At 50.3% G+C, this 21,595-nt stretch overlaps 1 protein-coding gene across 1 annotated transcript; it reads right to left on the bottom strand.

Annotated features, from left to right (window-relative positions):
• Positions 1-596: 596 nt before the first annotated feature.
• NYNRIN (NYN domain and retroviral integrase containing) lies at positions 597-18,046 on the bottom strand. Its single transcript, XM_006835379.1, has 8 exons — positions 17,849-18,046; positions 8,899-9,584; positions 7,265-8,791; positions 6,438-6,568; positions 6,204-6,300; positions 4,081-4,182; positions 3,771-3,872; positions 597-3,444 (listed from the first exon to the last, which is right to left on the bottom strand). Exons 1-8 carry the CDS (start codon positions 18,044-18,046, stop codon positions 597-599), a joined length of 5,691 nt encoding a protein of 1,896 aa, XP_006835442.1.
• Positions 18,047-21,595: the final 3,549 nt, after the last annotated feature.

Genomic DNA, 21,595 nt, shown 5'->3' on the forward strand with positions numbered 1-21,595 from the left:
CATCTCCTCCCACCCCAGCTCCAAGCCACTGCCATCTTTAACAGCCTGGTGGGACTGGCCTGGCCTGAGAAAGCCACCTGTGAAGCCAGGGAGCCAGCTGCCTCCCAACAGCCCACATCATTGGTCAGCTGACAGCTCCAAAGGCAAAGGGTTCCAAGTGAATAGGTTGGAGCGAGGAGTCCACATTCGAGGTTTCCGTTTAGGAGAAAAGAGTTCTAATTCTAAAGTCTACATAGGGTCACACTGTTTCATGGCAAAGACATGAAGATTTGGGGATGCGTATGTGACTGGACAAAGGGAATACTTAAGGAAAAGAGACTGGGCTTGGCCTAGCTTGGTAGACTTTCTACTCGACTCCAAGCTAAAATTGACAGAGGCCCATATCTGACGGCCTTTGGAAGAGTCTCTGAATACCTCAAACTGGGGGATTTCCATAGGAACGCTGGTCCCTAGTTTAAAGCAATTCAGTTCAGCTTTAGGAAGTAACTTCTCCACAAAAGCACAACTGAGGACCTCCAAGTGTGAGAACACTGCAGGGGGTGGGGAGAACTAGCAGCAGAAACCCTGGAGCAAAGGGCGCTCCACCATGCTCCAGCTCACTGCTCCAATTCCTTTAAGGACAGAGGAGTGCCACTCTTGGTAAAGGTCTTCATCAGACTGCTGGGATAGATGCAGCCCAGCTTCTCTGGGGTTGGGAAGCCCCACACCCTGTAGAGAGACAGGCTCAGCCGGTCCCCAATACAGAAGGGGCCTACCCATTTGGCACTGCTGCCATTCCTTGGGAGGGACAGCAAAAGGACCTGGTCACCCACATTCCACTCCTTCTCCTGGTTCTCCTGCTTAAAACGCCTGTTTTCCGCTTTCTCGGACGACTTTTCGGCCACCCTCCAGTGAAGCTCCAGCAACTCTCCAATCAGCCGGAGCAGGAAGATGTCCATCTTGAGGCCTTCGATATTGGCACTGCTCATCTCCCACCACAAGGGCTCGGACAGCTTCACCTCACCTCCCGTCAGAATCTGGAAAGGTGTGGCCTCCCCAGAGGAGGCCCTAAAGGCTAGGTGCAGCAGTGGCAGGGAAGCTGCCCACTTCTTCCCATGCAGGAAGATGAACTCCTTGAGGGCCCTCTTGAATTCCCAGTAGGCCCCAGAGCTTATCAGGCAAGGGAACTGGAGGTCCCTACTCAGGGAGGCTGCCTGGGCCCCCAGGGCTAGCCCACAGCTCATGAGGACATGCCGGGCAAACTGAGAACCCTGGGTGGCCTCCAGCCGCATGGGAACACCCCACCTGGCAAACACATGCTGCAGCAGCACCTGAGCCACAGCTGTGTGAGTGTAAGGCTTCAGCGGGAATGCCTCCACCCACCTGGTGTTAGGGTCGGCCACAATAAGCACATGCTTGTGGCCCTCCTCACTGATGGTGACCGGACCCACCACCTCAATCTGCAGGTTTGACCAGGGAGCAGTCGACTTGATGGGCCACAGAGACTCAATAGGCTTCACCTCACTGCCTAGGAGATTCCTGGGGGTGCAGAACAAACAGCTCCGACAGTACTCCCTCACATGCTCCTGCATCCCAGGCCACCACCCTAGCAACCGCAGCTTCTTAAAGGTCTCCTCCGGCCTCTGGTGGGCCCCCACGGGGAGGTCATGCACAGAGAAAATCAGATCCCTTCGGAGTTGCCTTGGGACGACCCAGACTCTGGGTCTCTTATCTCCCTTGAACATAAGGAGTCCACTCTCCTTATCAAGGCTGAGGGAGTTAAAGGCGGAAGTGAAGGGAGATGAGCTGGACAACTTCTGGCCAGCCTGCAGCTTGGCAATGATATCTGCCAGGATGCCATCATTCTGCTGTAGTGCCAGCAGGTCAGGCTTCTTGCCCTTGGTACGGGGAGACACTACAGGGACTGGCAAATCCTTTGGCAAACTCCACCACTGTCCACCGCCCTGGGCACCCTGTTTGGCCAGCGTGTCCACTGTTACTGCAAACAAGGACCCCCGGTATGAGGTTCTGTAGATAAATGGGAGCGATGAGAGGCCAGAGGTGAGGGAGATAAGGTAAGAGAGCAGATCTGGGTGAGGTAGTGGGGCTCCATCTGAAGAGAGGAAGCCCCGAGCCTTCCACAAGGGAAGGAGCTCCCAGAGAAGGCTGAAGATCCAGTTGCAGTGAGTGAGGAAAACCACAGGGAGGCCAGACTGGCCAAAGCGTTCAAGCCCGCAGACCACAGCAGCTAGGTGAGCATAGGTTGGCGTGTAGGGGGAGCAGGAGAAGGAGAGGGAGAGAGGGGGGCTGGTGGGAGACAGGACATAGAGACCAAAGCCAGCACACCACTCATCCTCACGGTAAAAGCAGTAGCCTGACACGTGGATGCAGACAAACGTGGACAGGTCAGAGAAAGGAGGTAGAACCTGGAAAAACCGTGGTATGGAGGCAGTGGGCGTCAGGAGTCGGTTTTCTCCCAACAGACCCTGAAGAAGGGTCAATTCCAGAGCCCTCTTGCCTTTGTCCTGTACCAAAAGGGACCATCGGATCAGCCATGCTTTGGAAATCCTAAGGTCCTGCCTAGCCTCTGAGTCCACCATAGTCCGGGAGGCATAGGCGAGGTCCAGGACCACAGGGAGGTCCCCAATGTAGCGGGAAAAATGCTTGAGGGCCCAGGCCACCGCATAGGGGCTGTCTCCCCCAGATTGGGGGCCTTCACTATCCTCATCAGGGAGGAGGGGTTTCGAGGTATAGGCTATGGTATGCCTTCTCCCTGAGTGCTCCTGGCAGAGGGTGGCTGTCAAGGCCACTCTGCTCACCATCACCTCCAGGAGAAAGGGCAATTGGGAATTGGGAGCCGTGAGGCAGAGGGCAGACACCAGGGCTCGCTTCAGGGACAAGAAGGTCTTCTCATGCTCCTGGCTCCACTGCCAGTCTGGCTTCTGCTTAAGGAGGCTGTGCAGGGGGCCCACAAGGGCATCATAGCCAGGGATGGAATCCCGGTGGGAGTCCATGAACCCCACAAAGAAAGAGAGTGCAGTGAAGTTGCTGGGGACTGTCAGCTGGGCCAGGTGGGTTAGAACCTGCTGGCAGGGAGCCTTCCCATCCCAAGGGATACCCAGGTGGGGAGAAGCCACCCCAGGGAGGAGATCAATGTCCAGGGCCCCGTCAGGAGGGTCATGGAGGCTGAGGCACCGAAGGATCTCCTCTGACAGAGAAGGACACTCAACTCCAAACACTGATGCCAGGGAAGAGTCAAGATCATCTTCCTTAACCAAACTCTGAATCTCCTGCTCTTCTCTCAGCTCCTCATCCTGACTCTCCTTCTCCACCTTGACTTCCTCCATATGCTGTGGACTCTCCAGAGGCTCAGGGTCAGCAGCATCACTCAACTCAGAGATGCTGGTGGATCTGGAAGGAAGAGTCTTCCACACCTTCAGGAAGTTGCCAATGTCGGTATCCAACCTACATCAAAAAAGCAGACTAGAGTGGCTGGGGGTTCCTGATGGAAGAACCCATCCAAGAGGTAGACGTCGTCCATGAAAACCTCACGGTGCCTTACCCATCCCTGAGTGGCCCAGATGGCCACTTACCAGGACTCTTACCACATAAATTCACACAAAGGAATCTGACACAGCATCCAGGTTAGCACACAATTAACATGGCATAAGAAAATAGTACAAACACTCTGTTTCTTATGAAACACAGAACAAATGTTGGCTAGCACTAAAGGGAAGTTTTCCATCACTCGCAGGAGGGATTGGGAAGGAAGGGGAAGTCTGGCCCATTACCTGTTTGGCTTCTTCAGAAACTCATCCAAGGTGGGGCCATCACGTCCCAGGGGGTCATCTGGTACCATGAAGAGATTCCCAGCAAAGGTGAAGGGTAGCAAGCTGGGCCCAGAAAGAGAAGGCATGGTCATAGAGGAGCCCTAGACACACCCCCACCATGTCATCATCTGGGTGCCTCCTCCATCTCCTCCAGAGACAGGGGTGAGTGCTCCCCGAAGCCCTCCTCTCAGGCCCCAGTATCGCCCCTGCCCAAGGGCTGCCTGACATCCTAAGGAAAAGGAATAGCACAGCACCCAGGGAGTCACCTCACCGATCTTTAACCATAAGTTTCTTGGAACTGTTCATCAGGACGTGGATCTGCTCGTTGGTGACAATGACGCCATCTGTCTCCTCTGCCAGCTTAACCATGAATCTGCAGGAAAACGGGGAGTCACTAATGACCCAGTAAGCAGCCCCTCACTCCTCGGAATCTTCTTAAAAAAAAAAACAACATCCTTGCCATCTCACATGGAGGTGACAAAAATGCTACCCTTCCTAGTCAGGGAGTCAGGGCCCCCTGTGCAGCCATCTGGGATTCCTGAACTTCCCATCTGTTTCATCCAGTAGCCGTTGAGAAGGGGAACTTGGATGCACACACATTCAACTAAATATGCACATACACCTCCCTATTATACACATGGACATTCGCATGTACAGAAACAATGTACTGTTCACACATACATATATGCTGCTTCCGTTTTCACATCTCTAAGTTGGAAATAAAATACCTGCCTTATACTATTGTGAGGATTCAATTGAATGAGATCGTGCATTTAAGTGTGTAGCTCAGTGCCTGCCACTGCATGCACACAATATTCCATTCCTATTCTATACCAATGCACAACATCCACATACATGCTAAAACATGTATACATGCTAACACATATACACACACAGCTGAAAAACAAATTCATTTTCTCAAGGATCACGTCTCCTCTAAAGAGGTATGTTGTTGTTGTTAAGTGCCAGCGCAACACCAGGAGTCAAAGAGGCACAGAACCAGGAAAGAAAGCAAAGGAAAACTCCTAGTCCCTGAAAATTTCCATTGCTACTACTCCTGCATGATAGTCCACAAATGCCCAGCAGAGGGTGCTTTGTTAAAAACAGTTATCTTCCTTCAGACCCAAGCCTTTATTTTAGAGGCCCTTAGAGTCCTTACCTTGGACTCCTGGTGTGGCGCTATAGGATCAGCACTGGACTTTGAACCACAATGTTGGCAGTTCAAACCCACCAGCTGCTCCTTGGAAACCCTATACAGGGTCACTGTGAGTGGTAACCAACTTGATGGCATTTAACAACAGAGTCCTTACCCTAGAGTCCTTCCTGGTGTGGTGCTATAGGAGCACAGAACTGCTAATCATAAGGTCGGCAGTTCAAACTCACCAGTGGCTTCTCAGAAACCCTATACATGATTGCTATGAGTCAGAAATAACTCGATGGCACTTAACAAAAATTAGTTCTTACCTAAGGAACCCTGGCACAGTGGTTAAGTGCTTGGATGGGCAGGTCAAACCCACCAACCACTCCACAGGAAAAAGAGACGGAAAAGAGATGGCAGTTTGCTTCCGTATAGATTGGCAGCCTTGAAATACCACCTATAGGGCAGTTCTACTCTGCTCTCAAGGGTCACTGTGGATAGGAATGGACTCTGTGGCAGTGGGCTTAGAGTCCTTACCCAGGGGACTAGCTCTCCAGAGGTGGGTGCCTGAGCTTCTTTGTCAGTCCCCCTGCCACCCCAGGGTCTTGGGAAGAGTGGGGAGATGCCCAGACTGGGATGGGAGGTGCCTAAAAGAAAGCTAAGACCTCACTTGCCAGCCCCCACCCCCCCGCCCCCGACACTGACTCCAGCCCAGGACTAGTGACTATGGCAGGCCCCCGCCCCTGCCTCACAGTGGCACAACCATAACCTCCCTCAGACCTGAGATGGGCCATGAGCCTTAGGGGAGACACTTGGGATTCAGCTAGGGGGCTAGGTCAGGCTAACTTCAATTCCAGAACCCAGTCCTGGCACCCTGACTATACACACCTACGGAAGGAAAGATTGATGAAGCTTCTTGAGACATTCACTTCAATCTAACTGACACCCAAACCAGCCTAGGGTATCTCTGATGCTCACGTGAAGCCCGAGAAGTCACCTAGGTGTTAGAAAGTCTGTTAACAAAAGGCATCCCAAAGTCAGAAAGATCCCTTGGCTTGGGCAGAGCCAGCCTTGGGGCCCTCTCCTTGCCTGTGCCCGTCCTTCTGCCTACAGAGTGCTGGTACCCCACCTCTTCCTCCCTGGACAGGATTCCCTCTGAGATATTTTCCTCCTTTTCCCAGAGCAGATGGGACAAGAAGTCAGCTGACACAGCGGGCCCAGGACCCCAAGAGAGACAGCCTGAGGAGCAGACTCACCTATAGTCATAGGTGGTGATCTTCTTGCCATTCTCCAGCTGTGACGGGGTGATTGAAAGCATCTTGAGGGAGTGCAGCTTTGTCAGAAAGTGGCTCTCTGGGGGTGAAAGGCAGAAGACAGAGATGGTTAAAGGAAGGGCTAAGTGGAAAAGGCAGGAGGATAGGAGCAGAAAAGCAGGGAAGAGAAGTCTGGAAATGCTGGAAGAACTGGTGGGCAGGGGACAGGCAGCTCACCTCTCACCCTTCTGTTTTTCTTCAGCTGCCAGGTGGGCACAAACACTGTGACCTCTCGGTGTCCCCGGTTCCAGAAGTACTGCACTGCCATGACAATGCCCCGGCAGGAGAAGAAGTGCTGGAGGCCGTGCCTGGGTGGGAGTTGGGAGTGAGGGGGCAGCCTCCTGCCCCAGGAATGGCCCTGCCTCACACTTCTCCTCAGAGCCAACCCTTGACTGGGGCAGCAAAGTGGACAAAGACACCAACCACACCCTGCTCCCTCCATCAACAAGCATTTTGTGAACACCTACTGGGGGCCGGACACTGCCAGACATTGGGCATGTCTGTGCATGTGCGTGTAGGGACGAGGAGGGCAATGTCTACGCTCAAAGAGCTCATATTAGAAGCTGGAAACAAACAAGTATTTACTGATCAATAAATACCAGGTACTGAGTATGTGCTTAGCGCAGGTAACTACCAAGTGGCACACTGAATAGTGAGTGGCCAGTGAGTGCTAGGGAGGCCTCTAAGATCTGGTCTGGGGTTGACAGAAGCTATCCTGTGTGAGTCAGCTTGGAAAGAGCTTGACATTGGGCAGACATGAACCCACAGCCCTTTACTAGCTCTCATAGACTGGGCAAGATTCTTCACCTCGCTGAGCCCGTGTCTGCCTCTACCAAGGAGGGAGAACAGAAACCTACGTTTGTCAGGCTGCTGTGAGGATTCAATACACACAGCTGGCATGTACCGACATCACCTCCCCATCTGAACCCCGTATCTCCCACATAAAGGTCAGAGGGCATGCTCATGCTCCATCTCCCAGGGACGTCCCACTCCAGGCTACTCACACCATGGCCACGCTGCTGCCATCGATGACCACTCGCCGTAAGCCCTGATCCCCGGGTTCCCCAGACAGACTCAGCTCGAAGGGCGTATTCAGGGCCTCATGGTATCTCTGGAAGCTGGTCACTGTGCTGTTCGCCTGCGGGTGGCGAGGTGATTGCCTCGAGGTTCCTTCCCAAGCCCCCAGGAGACTCCCCATCTGAGGCTGGCGCTGACTGCTGGGGGTCAGGGTGTTGTTGGACTGGCAACCCTGCCTTCTGGTCTCCCCCTGGCCCTTCAGGAAGGTGACACTGCCCTTTGATGAAGGCTGGACCTCACTTAGGAGTTTGGCTACATTCAAGGTTAGCCCTGAATCCAGGGATGACTTCTGAGATGCTGCCATTTTGGAAGTTCTAGAGGTTTTAGAAACTGCAAAGGTTTGGGGGGCTGCAGGTGCTTTGGAAGCTGTAGGCCCTGTTTTAGCTGCAGGTACATTTTGAGCTTTGGACATTTTGGAACCTGCAGGTGGTGCTTTCACTGAGGGCATCCTTTGAGCTGTAGATGTTTGAAAGGCTGTGGGTACCATTTGAGCTGCAGGTGCTGGATGACCCATGGCTACTTTCGGAGCTTCTGGCTTGGCTGCAGCTGAAGGCACTTTGTGAGCTGATGGTGCTGTGTGCACTGCCTGCATCTTCTGAGCTGGAGGCAGTGTGGGGACAGCAGGCAGCATTTGAGTTGTGGGAACATGCTGTACCATAGGCATCACTGCAGCCATGGATACTTGTAGAGTTTCCGGCACTGTTTCCGCATCAGGTACTGACTGTGCTGGCCTAGCCAGGGGACTCTCTTGTGCTGAGAGCATCCTTTGCCCTATGGGTCCTGCTGGGAACAGCCCCTCTTTCGGCCCCTTGCAGTCCATTTGTATATTTCTTTGATCCTCCAGTTCACCTACAGCTTGTAGTTGAGCTGTAGAGGGCTGTGTCAGTCCTGGGCTAACTCTGTCCTTTACACCTGAGCCCCCCAGGTCCACCAATAAACTCATGGTTTTTTGAGGGATCTCTGGCTTTAGGCAATTCTGTAGGGCCAACTTTCCTCCCAGTTTCCCATCTGGTTTACAAGTTAGGCTTTCCACACTAGGCAATGGAGACAGTTCCTTAGGCTTCCATTCTAGGTTTAAGGGCAAATGGTTCTGCCCTGGAAGCTTGAAGTGCATGGGGCCTAGAGGCCTCTGCCAGAAGGGAAAGTTGAAGCATGCCTGGGACAGAAGCCAGGCCAGGTGAAGAGAATGCAGCTCATTGATCCTCCAAAACGTTCCAGCTACAGCCCCTGGCCACAAGGGCCCAAAGGCTGGCCCTGGACTCCAGGCCTTCCAAGACGGGCACACACCCAGAGCTGACTTAGGAGGCTGCAAAAACAGTTTATCTTCCACCTTCTGAACCTGACTTTGCTGTGATGAGGCTTGTGTATGGTTCGCAGAGTCCTGGTTGCTGATAACTTGCACTGGCCCTTCCTCACGCACATCGTCCATACCACTTTGGTTGTTGAAACCGACCCTAGAAGAAGCCCAAGTTTATTGGAAAGGTAGAAAGATAGCTATTGCTACTTCCTTGGGAGAACAGGAGTAGGCTTAGAGAAGTCAGACTCATTCTCCAGAACTTACCGTACTAGCTGGTTTCCTGGCTCCTGCTGTTTGGGCTGGGCTGGGATCTCCTGAGGGCCAAGGATGCCTGAGACCAAGGGCCCAGTGACTCCCAAGCTGGTTAACCTCTTCAAATCCTCTGGACCCCCATTCTGGAGGGTCCCCATCTCCAGCAAGGGCCCAGGACCCTCCCCAACAGACACCAGGGCTGGGCCTTCCCTCTGCTGGTGGGGAGGGCGGATCAGGAGCTCTGGGTTGGAGAGGGTATCTGAGATGCCAGTGTGGCCCAGCCACTTGATGATGTCCTCCTTGCCTGCAGCATCCTGAACCAAGTTCAGCAGCAGCTCCTGGACTGCAGGGGGCAGCTGTAACAGGTCCCCTGCATACTGGTCACCACGGATCCAGACCAGCGCCCCAAAGGCCCGGGTCACCTCAGCCTCCCAGATCCCCCGGCGGCTCAGCAGAGGGGCAGGACCCCAGCGCAGGCGTCCCACCAGCTCCTCCAGCCAGTTCTGGGTCATGATGAAAGACTCAGTCAGCCCGCCCACCATCAAGGAGCCTGGGGGGCCAGGCACCAGGTAGGCCAAAGTGCTCCAGCAGAGGCAGTCGAGGAAGAGGCCCTGGGCCCCAAGGAAGGCGCTGTGCAGGACCGATGGGTAGCGAACCTCCTTCCACAGCTCGGGGCTACACAGGCCCTTCAGATACTCCTGGGCACAGTGAGATGAGCACAAAGGAGATCAGCCTTCTGAATGCCTGCCCTCGGCTCTGGCCTCCACCCAGAACATCTGTCTCTACTAAGCATGTGCCACCTTATACACCCGTGTCTTTTCAGGGAACCCTCTGGCAGAGTGGAGGAGGCCTGGAAAGGAGAGGCCTAGGAAAACCTGGAGTCAGAATCAAAGGACCTCATTCCAACTTGGCCTCAAAAAAAATAAGGGGGAATTGTGGCAAAGTGGGCATCGTCTCCACCTCAGCCTCCAACTATAAAATGACAAACTATGCTAGCAATGCCTGAGATCCATCCTTACTCCAACATTTCCGGCTTCTATAACAGTCAAGGGAGAGACGGTTGTACACTCTACATACCAAGAACTTGATATTGATGCCTAAGCACACAAGCTTAAAGGAGACTACACAGGTTTGAATTGTGGCTCTGCTACTTCCTAATTGGAGTCCTGGTGTGGTGCTGTGGGTTAATGTGCTGGACTGCAAGGTCAGTTGGAACAGCAAGGTCAGCGGTTCAAGCTCACCAGCCGTTCCTCAGAAACCTTATACAGGATCGCTTTGAGTCAGAACGGATTCAATGGCACTTAACAACAACAACACGTGACTGAGTTACGTGACCTGGAGCAAGTTATTTATCGCGCCTGTACCTTTGTTTCCCCATGTAGCGCTGTAGGATAAAGCACTGGACCACAAAGTCGGTTTGAACCACAAGGTCAGTGGTTGAAACTCACCAGCCACTCCTTAGAAACCCTAGACAGGGTCTCTATGAGTTGAAACGGACTTAATGGCATTTAACAACAACAACAAAATGAAGGCTCCTGATTTATTCTGCTACTGTGCGGCTTCAATACGTTAATGCATAGGAGTGTACACATTTTAGAGCCATTTTACAGCCTCTGAAGGGTTAGGTAGTTTACCCAAGGGTCCCTAGTTAGTTCATGACGACCATCATCACAGCTACATCTGTCTGATTCTGAAACCAGAACGCTTTCCACCTCCGATGGCTGACTGCACAGCAACTTCAGGAAGAAGATCCTGGGGGATTCAGGATTAATCCCACTTCAGAAGGTTTTCTAGCATAACCTGCTGTACCCATAACCACGGTAGTGCTGTTGCCTTACCAGAGGAGGAGATGGATACTGGGCCAGTGTCAGATATACACACTGGCTGACCCAGGAGGAGGGCCTCTGGTTCTCCAGGCAGATCAAGACCTCATGAGCCCTATCTTTAGCCCTAGTTAGGAGGGGTAGAGGTTGGGATCCTCTACTTTATAGCTTGAGTTCCACCGCCAGGATCCCCTGAGCACCAAGGTAACAAAATCACTCTCCTCCTAATCAACTGAATCATGTTGACTGCGTTCACCTTCAAGCCCTCCCACATCGCTATGTCTCGGACAGTCTCTCCTCTTCCTGCCTTCCATCAGGAAACAAGCACTCCGTTTGAGATCCCTTATACCCATCCTGAAGACCACCGAAGCCCCTCAGCTTAGTTCCCAGGCCATCCTGCTCTACTCAGGCCTACGCTTACCTCCTCTACCTGTCCCAGGTCATGTCCTTCCAAGCCCTTCCTCAAAGAATCTGATACACATGCAAACACTTAGGCCCAGGTCTAACCATCTTTTCAGTTCAACCTAATGGGCATCCCAAGCCAACCCCTCAAACCTGGAACCTCAGTTTATCCCACTGCCCAGCAAGGGTGGATCTGACTGGGTACCGTATCCTGTTCACATTATCCAGCTGTGTCTCACATTCCAACTATATGAAAACATTATATAAAATGAATACGCATGTGTGCTGGGGAGGAAGATTAAGAGTGTTTTCTTTCTTTTTTTTTTTGTAGAGCTTAAAAGAATTTTCATTGTTCTATCAACTGTTTAATTTTTAAAATAAAAAGATACATGTTGTTAACTGCCATTGAGTTGGCAAACCAAACACGGCCCAGTCATACAACATCCTCGCAAGCTTTGGTATGTTTGGGTCCATTTGGATTTAGATTATTTTCAAGATAATAAATCTGAACTAATGTGTGGCACTGTGGGTTAATGCACTGGACTACAAAGTCAGTTTAAACCACAGGGTCGGTGGTTCAAGTCGCCAGTAACTCCTTAGAAACTCTATGCAGGGTAGTGATGAGTCGGAACCAACTCAACCAACAGTGCTTAACAACAACAATACTTACTGAGTTCGCACTATGTGCCAGGTCCTTTACATACATTCTCTTATGTAGTACCACCTCTCAGTCCTTGAAGGACATTACTATCATCCCATTCTGGATAAGCAAGGAAGATCATACATACATCCAAAGTCACACAGATCGTAAGGTGAGATACTTAGGTACTCTCACTCCAAAAGATGGGGTGTTACCCACGATCTGTCTATACTATTCATTTGCTTATGTCGATGATACAATCTTGCTTGCTGAAAGTGAAGAGGACTTGAAACATTTAATTATGAAGATCAAAGAGCACAGCCTTCGATATGGATTGCATCTTAATGTCAAGAAAACAAAAATACTCACCACTGGACCAATAAACAACATTCTTATCAATGGAGAAAAGATTCAAGTTGTCAAGGACTTCATTCTTCTTGGATCAACTATCAACACTCGCGGAAGCAGCAGTCAAGAGATCAGACGACATATTGCATTGGGCAAATCTGCTGCACAGGAACTTTTTAAAGTGTTGAAGAGCAGAGATGTCAGCTTGAGGACTAAGGTGCACCTGACCTAAGCCATGGTATTTTCAATAACCTCATATGGATGCGAAAGCTGGACAGTGAATAAGGAAGATCGTAGAAGAATTGATGCCTTTGAGTGGTGATGTTGGAGGAGAATACTGAAAGTGCCATGGACTGCCAAAAGAACCAATAGATCTGTTTTGGAAGAAGTGCAGCCAGAGTGCTCCTTGGAGGCCAAGATGGCTATGCTTCGTCTCTCATACTTTGGACATATTGTCTGGAGGGAACAGTCACTGGAGAAGGATGTCATGCTGGGTAAGGTGGAAGGTCAGAGAAAAAGAGGAAGACCCCGAACGAGATGGATTGGCCAGGTGGCATCATTGATGGACTCAAGTGTGGCAGCGGTAGTGAGGTTGGCCCAGGATCAGACATTGTTTCATTCTGCTGTGCATGGGGTCACTATGAGTCAGTTCCAACCCGATGGCACCTGACAACAACAACAACATTCTCTTCTATCTTTTCTCCTCTTGGAAGAAAAAGGTCTGGGTGGGTTTTTAGCAGGAAAGTTGTTTTAGATATTTTCTGGAATGTAACTGCCATTATTCTCCCCTTGTCTTCTCCTCTACCCACCACTCATCTGTCAGTTTGTCGTACTGTGGTGGCTTGTGAGTTGCTGTGATTCGGAAAGCTATGCCACCAAGTATTTTAAATACCAGCAGGGTCACCCATGGTGGACAGGTTTCAGATGAGCTTCCAGACAAAGACAGATTAGGAAGAAAGAGTGATGAACTACATCCGAATATTTAGTCATTGAAAACCTATGAATAGCAGAGAAACACTGTCAGATATAGTGCCGGAAAATGAGCCCCTCAGGTTGGAAGATACTCAAAATGCAACTGGGGAAGAGCTGCCTCCTCAGAGTAGAGTTGACTATGGATGACGTGAATAGAGTTAAGCTCGTGGGAGAAAAGCCCACAGAACCTTTATTTGCTGATGAAGCACAACTCAAAATGATATCATGTTTGGTAAGGTGGAGGGTCAGAGAAAAAGAGGTAGACCCCCACCCCCTCCACCCCCAGCAAGATGGATTGGCAAAGTGGCAGCATCTATGGGCTCAAGCATGGCAACAATTGTGAGGTTGGCCCAGGATCGGGCAGTGTTCTGTTCTGTTGTGCATAAGGTCACTATGAGTTTCACCATAAGATAAGACTATATACATATTTTCTGTATTTGAAAAATTCCAACTCATAGTGACTCTATTCAGGATTTCCTTTATGGAGACAGACAACCTCATCTTTCTCCTGTGAAGCAGCTGGTGAGTTTGAACCTCCAACTTTGTGGCTAGCAGTCCAACACCTAACCCACAGCACCACCAGGGCTCTTATGTCAGAGCAAATATTTGTCTAGGGGAGGAATCAGAAAAGGGGAGCTGGGAGGGCCAGGGCAGGGAGCACTGTGCTCTGTTATGTTGTTGTTAGTTGCTGCAGTCAATTCCACCTCATGACAGCCCTGTGTGCTTTGATCAGAACTACACACTAGGGTTTTCACCACGACGGTTTTCTGAGCTGCCTCTTGGTGGATTCAAACTGCAAACCTTTCAGTTTCTCTGCATAGTCCAAGACTCACATTTTAAGTTTTTTGTTTTGTTTTTTTCATTGTACTTTTAAAATGTGTACTACTTTGTGGTGTTATAGAATAAGCACTGGACTGCTAACCACAAGATTGGAAGTTCTAACTCACAAGCCACTCCTCAGAAACACTATACAGAGTCACTAATAGGCACAGCCAACTGGACAGCACTTGACAACAACAAGTTTAATAAAATAAAATTTAAGTTTAAGGAAAAACGAATGATTAGATGCCCATAACTGGCAATGTGCTGGTGACCTCGATGTTCAAACCAACCTTGTTCAGTGCAGTATCCCACAGCGCCACACCAGAACTCCTGGTGGTATAAATACTACCACCTTACTCATTTTCAAGGTAGCAATGAAACTCCACTGACTCCTGATGTAGCACTGTAGGATAAGCACTAGACCACAAGGTCGATTTGAACCACAAAGTGGCAGTTCAAATCCACCAGCTGTTCCTAGGCAACCCTAGACAGGGTCACTATGAGTCAGAACCAGCTCCACGGCACTTAACAACAACAAAAATGGGACTTCACTGGATTGAAGAATTCCTGCAATTTTAACAATACACCAGCATACCACTGCCTACAGCCAACTTCCACCTCACTGCTCAGTTAGTGTGGAACAGAGACAGAACAACTCCCAAGGACAGATCAACTTCCACTTGGCAGCCAAGCCAAGGCTCCAGAAGTCACTTTCTCTGATTGTCATTGCTCCTGAGCCTCTCATTACCTCCATCCATTGCCCCCCAAAAAGAGAGACATCAAATGTCCCCTCTTCTCTGCTGCCCATCTCACCCTCCATTGTTACCAAGGAAGGCAGAACAGCAGACAAGGAGTTATGCTGGGTTCGTGCCAGTTATTAATATCCTCCTTGCCACTTGATGCTTTCACCTCAAAGAATGGTGGGTTTTGTTGCCTGTAAATGTGATTTCTTTAGACATATCTTGATTATTTTTAAACTCTACCATAACAAAGCAGTTTAGAGACACTCTTGATTTCTATAGAGCTTTTTCTGGATAACCAGCCTCATATCATGTAGAAGTAACCCAGGCCCTTCTATACAGATAAACTTGTATTATTCTTGACACTGTCTTCTCTCAGGTCCAGACCAGCCCCACCTGCACCCTAGTGTTTGTAGCTTTTTTTCCCCCCTCTCCTCCTTTCCTACAATCTCTGTTCTCACTGAGCGCTTTCTGCCAGCAGACCTATATACACTAGAACAGTATCACAGTGCACAATTCTGTGTCCCTACAGTTGGAACTGGGGACAGCCGACATCATCTCCATATGGAAACCAGAAGACATCATTATACTTGGGAGATTTACATGTATCTAATCACTGGCCCTTGGAGTGTTTCATCTAAATCCCTCACTTTACAAATAAGGAGACTCAAGAGGGACAAGAACTTGCTCAAAGTAATATGGGGGATTAGGGGAGCTGCAAAAAGATCAATGAAAAATGGAGTAAAAGATAATGGAATCTTTCCATAACCTTTTTGAAGCCCCCTCATAAAGTAAGTTAACAACAATAGCTGCTGTTGTTTTGTTAAAGAAAATATGGTGGTGGTGGTTATGTGCCATGGAGTCGGTTCCAACTAACAGCGACCCTGTACAGGGTTTCCGAGGCTGTTAATCTTTACGGGAGCAGAAAGCCTCATCTTTCTGCCACAGAACAGCTGGCAGTTTTGAACTGCTGACCTTAAGGTTCGCAGCCCGATTTGTAACCACTACGCTAGCAGAGCTCCTTTAAAGTATTTTATTTACTCATGCATTAATTCAGCTGACTTTTCACAATCCTTCATGCAGTGGGTATCAGTATTTTCTGTTTTATAGTAAAGGAAAAGGGCTCAAGAAAGAGTAAACAAACACAGCAAGCCCAGCCCTGACCCCCAATCCCAAACTCTCTCCACCACACCCCTCAGTCCTGGCTGTAACTTGGTGACAGCAAACAGAACCAAATCTTCTAAGCCTTGGAACAAAGCCTTACCCTCCCCACCACCCAGCCATACAGCTCTGATCTCTAGTAATCTTTACTTTCAACTCATTCTATGCAATATGGTGGGGAGTTGCTTGGAACATTCTCACATTTAGGTTTCTCTCTTGTAAAGTGCCTTTCCCAAGGGGAAGGTTAAAGGGAATGGGGAGAGAGTGGAGGGAATCTAAGGGAACAACTGGTCACACTGGAGTCCTGATGTGGCACTGTGGGTTAATGCGCTGGACTGCAAAGTCAGTGGCTTGAACCACTAGGTTGGTGGTTCAAGCTCACCAGCTGCTCCTTGGAAACCCTATACAGGGTTGCTATGGGTCGGAACCAACTCGACAGCACTTAACAACAACAACTAGTCACACTAGCTAGAGCCAGAGCCTGAGGTGATGTGAAGGAGGGCAACAGAGCTCCAGTGAGGGCTGGAGCAGACAGGCCTGGAGAAATTAGGATTGAAGCTTGGAGCAGGCAGGGGGCAGGGCACCTCACAAAGTGCAGCTCATAAAAGGGAGAGCTGTTGTATCAGTATTAACAAAAGCTTAAGAATTCAAAAGGCTCCTCTAGTTAACCCACTCTATCCCAGTGCCTGATGATTCTTACCCAGGGGCCCTGCACATGTGTTCCCTGGGCAGACACCCTTCCCCTCCCCCACACACCTCTGGCAGACTTGGAAAAGCTGCTGACATCGCAGTTCTACAGAAGGGCTGAGGGAGGGACTTCCCAGCCTGCCTGCCTGCCTGTCAGTGTTCAGGGCCTCCCCAACCCATGGCCTTGACCAATAGGGATATTTGGTATAGACCCAGCTGGAGAAGGTGTGTGTATGGAGGGGGGGGGGGGCGGTGGAGGGAAGGAGGGAAGGAGGGTGGGGTGTCTGGGGTGGAGGGAGGCTGCAGCATTCCTACCAGGAAAAGATATGAGAATCTGGGGGAAGAGGGAGACCTTGGCCATAATTAGAGATCAGGGAGAACCGAGAGGCCCAAGTGGGCGGGGAAACTGTGAGAGAAGCCAGGGAGAAAGCAAAAGAGGCCCATTGTGACCTGGCCTGTCCACACCACAGTTTTATCTGAAAGCCCACAGCCCTCTTCCCAGATGGCCAGCCCTCCCCTCAAGGACTAGTTAGTACCTTCTAGAGCGGCCAGACCCCCAACCCAGGAGCCTTTCAAAAGTCTGCCAAGCCTGTTATGAGTATGGACAGGAAGCGCAGGGCTCTGAGCAACTCCCACCTACCAAACACTGAGCACTCAGGCAAGCACATTCCCCCTTCCAGTTCCAATGTCTCCTCTGTAAATGCCCAGGACTGTTCTATAAGTCTCTAGGGCCCCTCCACACCTAACTCTGGTCGTCTCCAAGGGGCAATCCAAGATACTGTTGTTCTTGTTGTGAAGTGCCGTCGAGTCGGTTTCGACCCACAGTGACCCTGTATAGGGTTTCCGAGGAGAGGCTGGTGAGCTTGAACCGCCGACCTTACAATTCAAATGGCTTTTCAGTCTGGCGCATTAACCCACAGCGCCACACCAGGACTCTAATCCAAGATATAAGAAGACTTAGAAAGAGACCTAGGCCTGCAGTAGTCTTGGTGGAGAACAAAGGGGTGTGTTCTAGAAGTCACGTTAATGCTTAAGTTGCTCCTCGATGGAGAAGTGGACTGGGAATGCTGGGGCCCCAAGGGGATCCTGGTAGAGGACACACGACGTGGAAAGCTCTCTGAGAGCACTTGAGAAGCAGAGTGACATGTTGGAGCCGAATGGGCAGAAAAGAACTAAGGAACCAGAGAGAAAGAGTGAAGGCTGCAGATGTGGACATGCCACAGGATGGTTCAGTACTTGCCAGCAATACTGTCGAATCCAGGTCGGGGGTGGGGGTACACCACTGGGGGCAACCTTCTCCCGAGGGTCAGGGCAGTGGGCGGGGCCTGGCTCCCAAGACTGGAGGGGGTGAAGAGAAGCTAAGTTACCTTGGCTTTGCTCATGTTCTCCCGTGGCCCCTCGATCTGCACCCAGAAGTAGGGGGTGTTCGGGCGGTTCTGGAAGGCGTTCAGCTTGACTCTGAAGATGCGCTGCACTTGCAGTCGCTGTCGCTGCACCCGGGGCTTCGATTTAGTCTGCACCATGAACCATTCCTGCGCCGGAGGGTCGCCTCCCGACAGGAGCATGGCTGCCCCGCGCGCCCCTGGAGGGAGGGAGACAACCGTGTCAGTGGGGTCCCAGGGCTGAAGGCGACCAGGCCTAACCAGAGCCTACGCCACGCCCCCCTCCTCCTCCGGCGCGCCCCAGCCCCAGCCTCCTTGGGGCTCCGAACCCACCCGCCACGGCTTCGGCGTCCTCCTTCTCTGGCTCGGACCCTCTCAGCAGCAGCTCCCCGCAACACTCTCTTCCTTCCAGAGGTTGCAGTCGGGGGTGGGACTGAGTGAGCTCCCGCCGCCCTTCCCTCCGCCCCTGGCCTTCCCCCTCTATCACTCCGCCTGCCCCTCTTGGATAAACTCTTTCTACTTCTACTGGGTAGTTTAAGAGGGGCGAGGGGAGGCAGAGGGAGGGAAAAACGAGACGGGGCGGAGGGGGCGAGGAAGAGTTCTGGAAACCTCTGCCTTCCATCCAAGTTTGGGGCCCAGAGCCAGAAAACAGGGGTCAAACCTAATTTCTTTTCACGTTTCCCTTTCCCTGTGGACGAAAGAGGAAGGAGGAGGGCTCGGGTTGGGGAATATGTTAGTTTCCAGGGATCTCCATCTGAGATTTAGGACAGGATTTTCTCCCACCTCCCAGGCTTCCCAGGAGAGCTGGGACCTCTTGAGTGCTCCGGTCCATAGAGGAAAGGGTTAAGGTGGAGCCGGGTGGGGAGCCCTGGGAGGCTGCGGCCTGAAGAAACTATGGGCTGGAGACCAAACCGGAAGGAAAAGGTAATAGGACCGACTCCCCACCCCCCACGGATGTCTGGGGAGAGCCTGGGGCTGGCAGGCAGCCCAGACCCTCCTGAAGCCCCCCAGGGCCGAAGTGGTAAGAGGTTGACCGAGTACTAAGACTGGCGTTGTTTATGAAAGCCCTTTTTAGCAAGTTGAATTATACTGTGGGGGAGGTCTTCGGATGAGAGTGAGTCTTTTTGGTAATATCATCGGTAGCCCGGGATTAGAAATTAGTTTAGTGTCCTAAATCTGTTTTAAAATTAAATTTGTACATGAAGCGAAACAGTTCGATATGGTTCTATTTAATGTCAGTTAGTCAAATGTTTGTTTTAGAATAGAAGAGGAGGCTTCAAAAGGTTTGTGGAAAAATTCCATTATCTATCGATTCCATTTTTCCACGAACTTTTTGAAGGCGCTGTGGTCTAACGCGACCGACTGCAAAGTCGTTTGAACTGTAAGGTCGGTGGTTCAAGCTCACCATCTGCTCCTTGGAAACCCTATACAGGGTCGCTATAGGTCGGAATTGGCTCGACAGCACTTAACAACAACAACGTATATAAGTGTACCTTGCTATACCTAAAACAAACAAACAAAAAACCCAGATACACTAAAATATCTTTAACTTAATAGTACAATAATCATAATAACGTTTTGAAAAATATTCCAATGTAGTGCCTGTTAGTTATTACAAACTACTGTATGTATGTAACTCAAATTTTTAATAGGTTTCACTGGGGTTGGTGTAAAACTACCGGATGAACTGAAGTTGGACGTTCATAACCTGGTACTGCCTGTATAATCTATGAAGTCTTCCTTAACGCTACACCCACAGCCAGCTGATTGCCATCTGTGCTCAGAGACAAGCCCTGGGTTGGGCCCACCATCCCCCAAGTAAGCGCAAGCACACACACACACACACACACACACATACACATAGACCAGGCCTAAGCCTTCCTCAGCACAAAGAACACCATAAACAGCCCTGTAACCTAAACGGAAACCAGTAGAAGGCAGGATCTGAGTCCTAGGCCCCTGGACCTTATTTTCAAAATTCAGAGACCCACAGTCTGACAGGCACAAGTGTACTTAGGCAAACTTATATTTTTAAATTACACCTGTCATTAGGCAGCAAATTTTAAATTACATCTGTCCTGGAATATCCGGAGCTGAAGGGTCATCATCTGTTTGGGGGTAGGCAAGGGGTCACAGGAGCTCCCTACTATAAGAAAGGAGCCCAATGGTGGGGAGAAGAGAATGGGCTCACAATACCCCTAATCTAGACTGGACGCTGACCCACCCCACCCATCCATCCCAGTTTTCCCTAGATTGTGGTCCATCAAAGGAAAAAGTGGCCTGCCCTGTCTGATTCCCCCATGCTGCCTTCTACAGAGCTTTGAGCCAAAGACCATCAAGGTGAACTCTGAGTGTCTAACAGAGTCCCCATTCTCCCCACCTCTAGCTGCTCTTCCTGTATCAAAAGAGGCTAGTGCCTGATTTGTGCTTCAATGTCTCCTCTAAGGCAAAGTGAGATGCACCTATCCCTGCTGCCCACCTTCCCCAGAATCAATACATAGTTCTAGTTCCCCTCTCCCAACTGACTGCGGCCCACAAACACAGTGGCCATCATAAAGAAAAACTCCCAGGTTTAATCCTATGTACAAAGAAGCTGTGTGGAGGGTGGGAAGAGGTCAAGCAAGGCTGGGGATCAGGAACTTCAAAAGTGGGTAAAGAGGGTACTTTTTTAAAACTCCTGTGCCATCATTTCCTTGGCCCATAAAAATGGCATTAATCCAACCTATAGCAATCAGTTGTCGTCAAGGGGATTCTGAGTCATGGTGTGTCAGAGTAGAACTGTGCTCCAGGGATTTTTTTTTTTTTTGAGCATTGACTAGTTCCTTTTGGTACAGTGGCTCTGTGTGTTCCTTCCATCCTCTTTTTTTTTTTTTTTTCATGTTTTATTGTGAATTATATGATATTTTACATGAAAGAACTTTAGTTTTACATTCATTCCATTGTATATCATCTCATTGCCATGGTTGCAATCCCCTCCATGCATCATCAACCGACCAAAGGTTATACCCTATAAACCTGCCCCCTACACTCCCCCACACCCCCATTCTTCAGAACCCAGTCCCTCTCCCTCTCTGGATCCAAAGTCCCCATCCGCTTCATCACTCCACGTCATCCTCTCTGCCTCCATCTCTGGCCTCCCTGCTTCCCTGAGTAGGGTCCCCCTCTCGGGCTCTTCTCCGTTGATGGTCCCAGAGACCTCCGCTCCTAGACTGGAGAGTCAATAACTTGCTCCATGGGATTTTTAATGGCTGATTTGAAAAAAAAGAAGTACTTGCAGATCACCAGGTCTTTCTTCCAAGGTACCCCTGGGTGGAGTTGACCTCCAACCTTATGGTTAGTAGCTAAGCTAATTTGCACCACCCAGAGATTCTAGTACCTATAGCAGAAGTAGTAGTAGTTGTTGTTGTTGTTAAGTGCCATTGGGTCATTTCCAACTCATAGTGACCCTGTATAGAATTTCCAAGGAGCAGTTGGTAAATTCGAACCAACTTTGCAGTTCAAATTGACCTTGTGGTCCAGTGCTGATCCTCCAGCACCACAGCAAGACTATAATTATTGTTGTTGTTGTGAAGTGCCCTAGAGTTGGTTCTGACCTATAGAGACCTTGTATAGGGTTTCCAAGGAGCAGCTGGTGAGCTTGAACCACTGACCTTGCAGTTCAAATGACTTTGCAGTCTGGCACATTAACCCACAATACCACACCAGGACTCCTAAGACTATAATAGAGGTTGT

This window comes from Chrysochloris asiatica, unplaced genomic scaffold (assembly GCF_000296735.1).
Source record: "Chrysochloris asiatica unplaced genomic scaffold, ChrAsi1.0 scaffold00017, whole genome shotgun sequence".
NCBI classification, from domain to species: Eukaryota; Metazoa; Chordata; class Mammalia; order Afrosoricida; family Chrysochloridae; genus Chrysochloris; species Chrysochloris asiatica.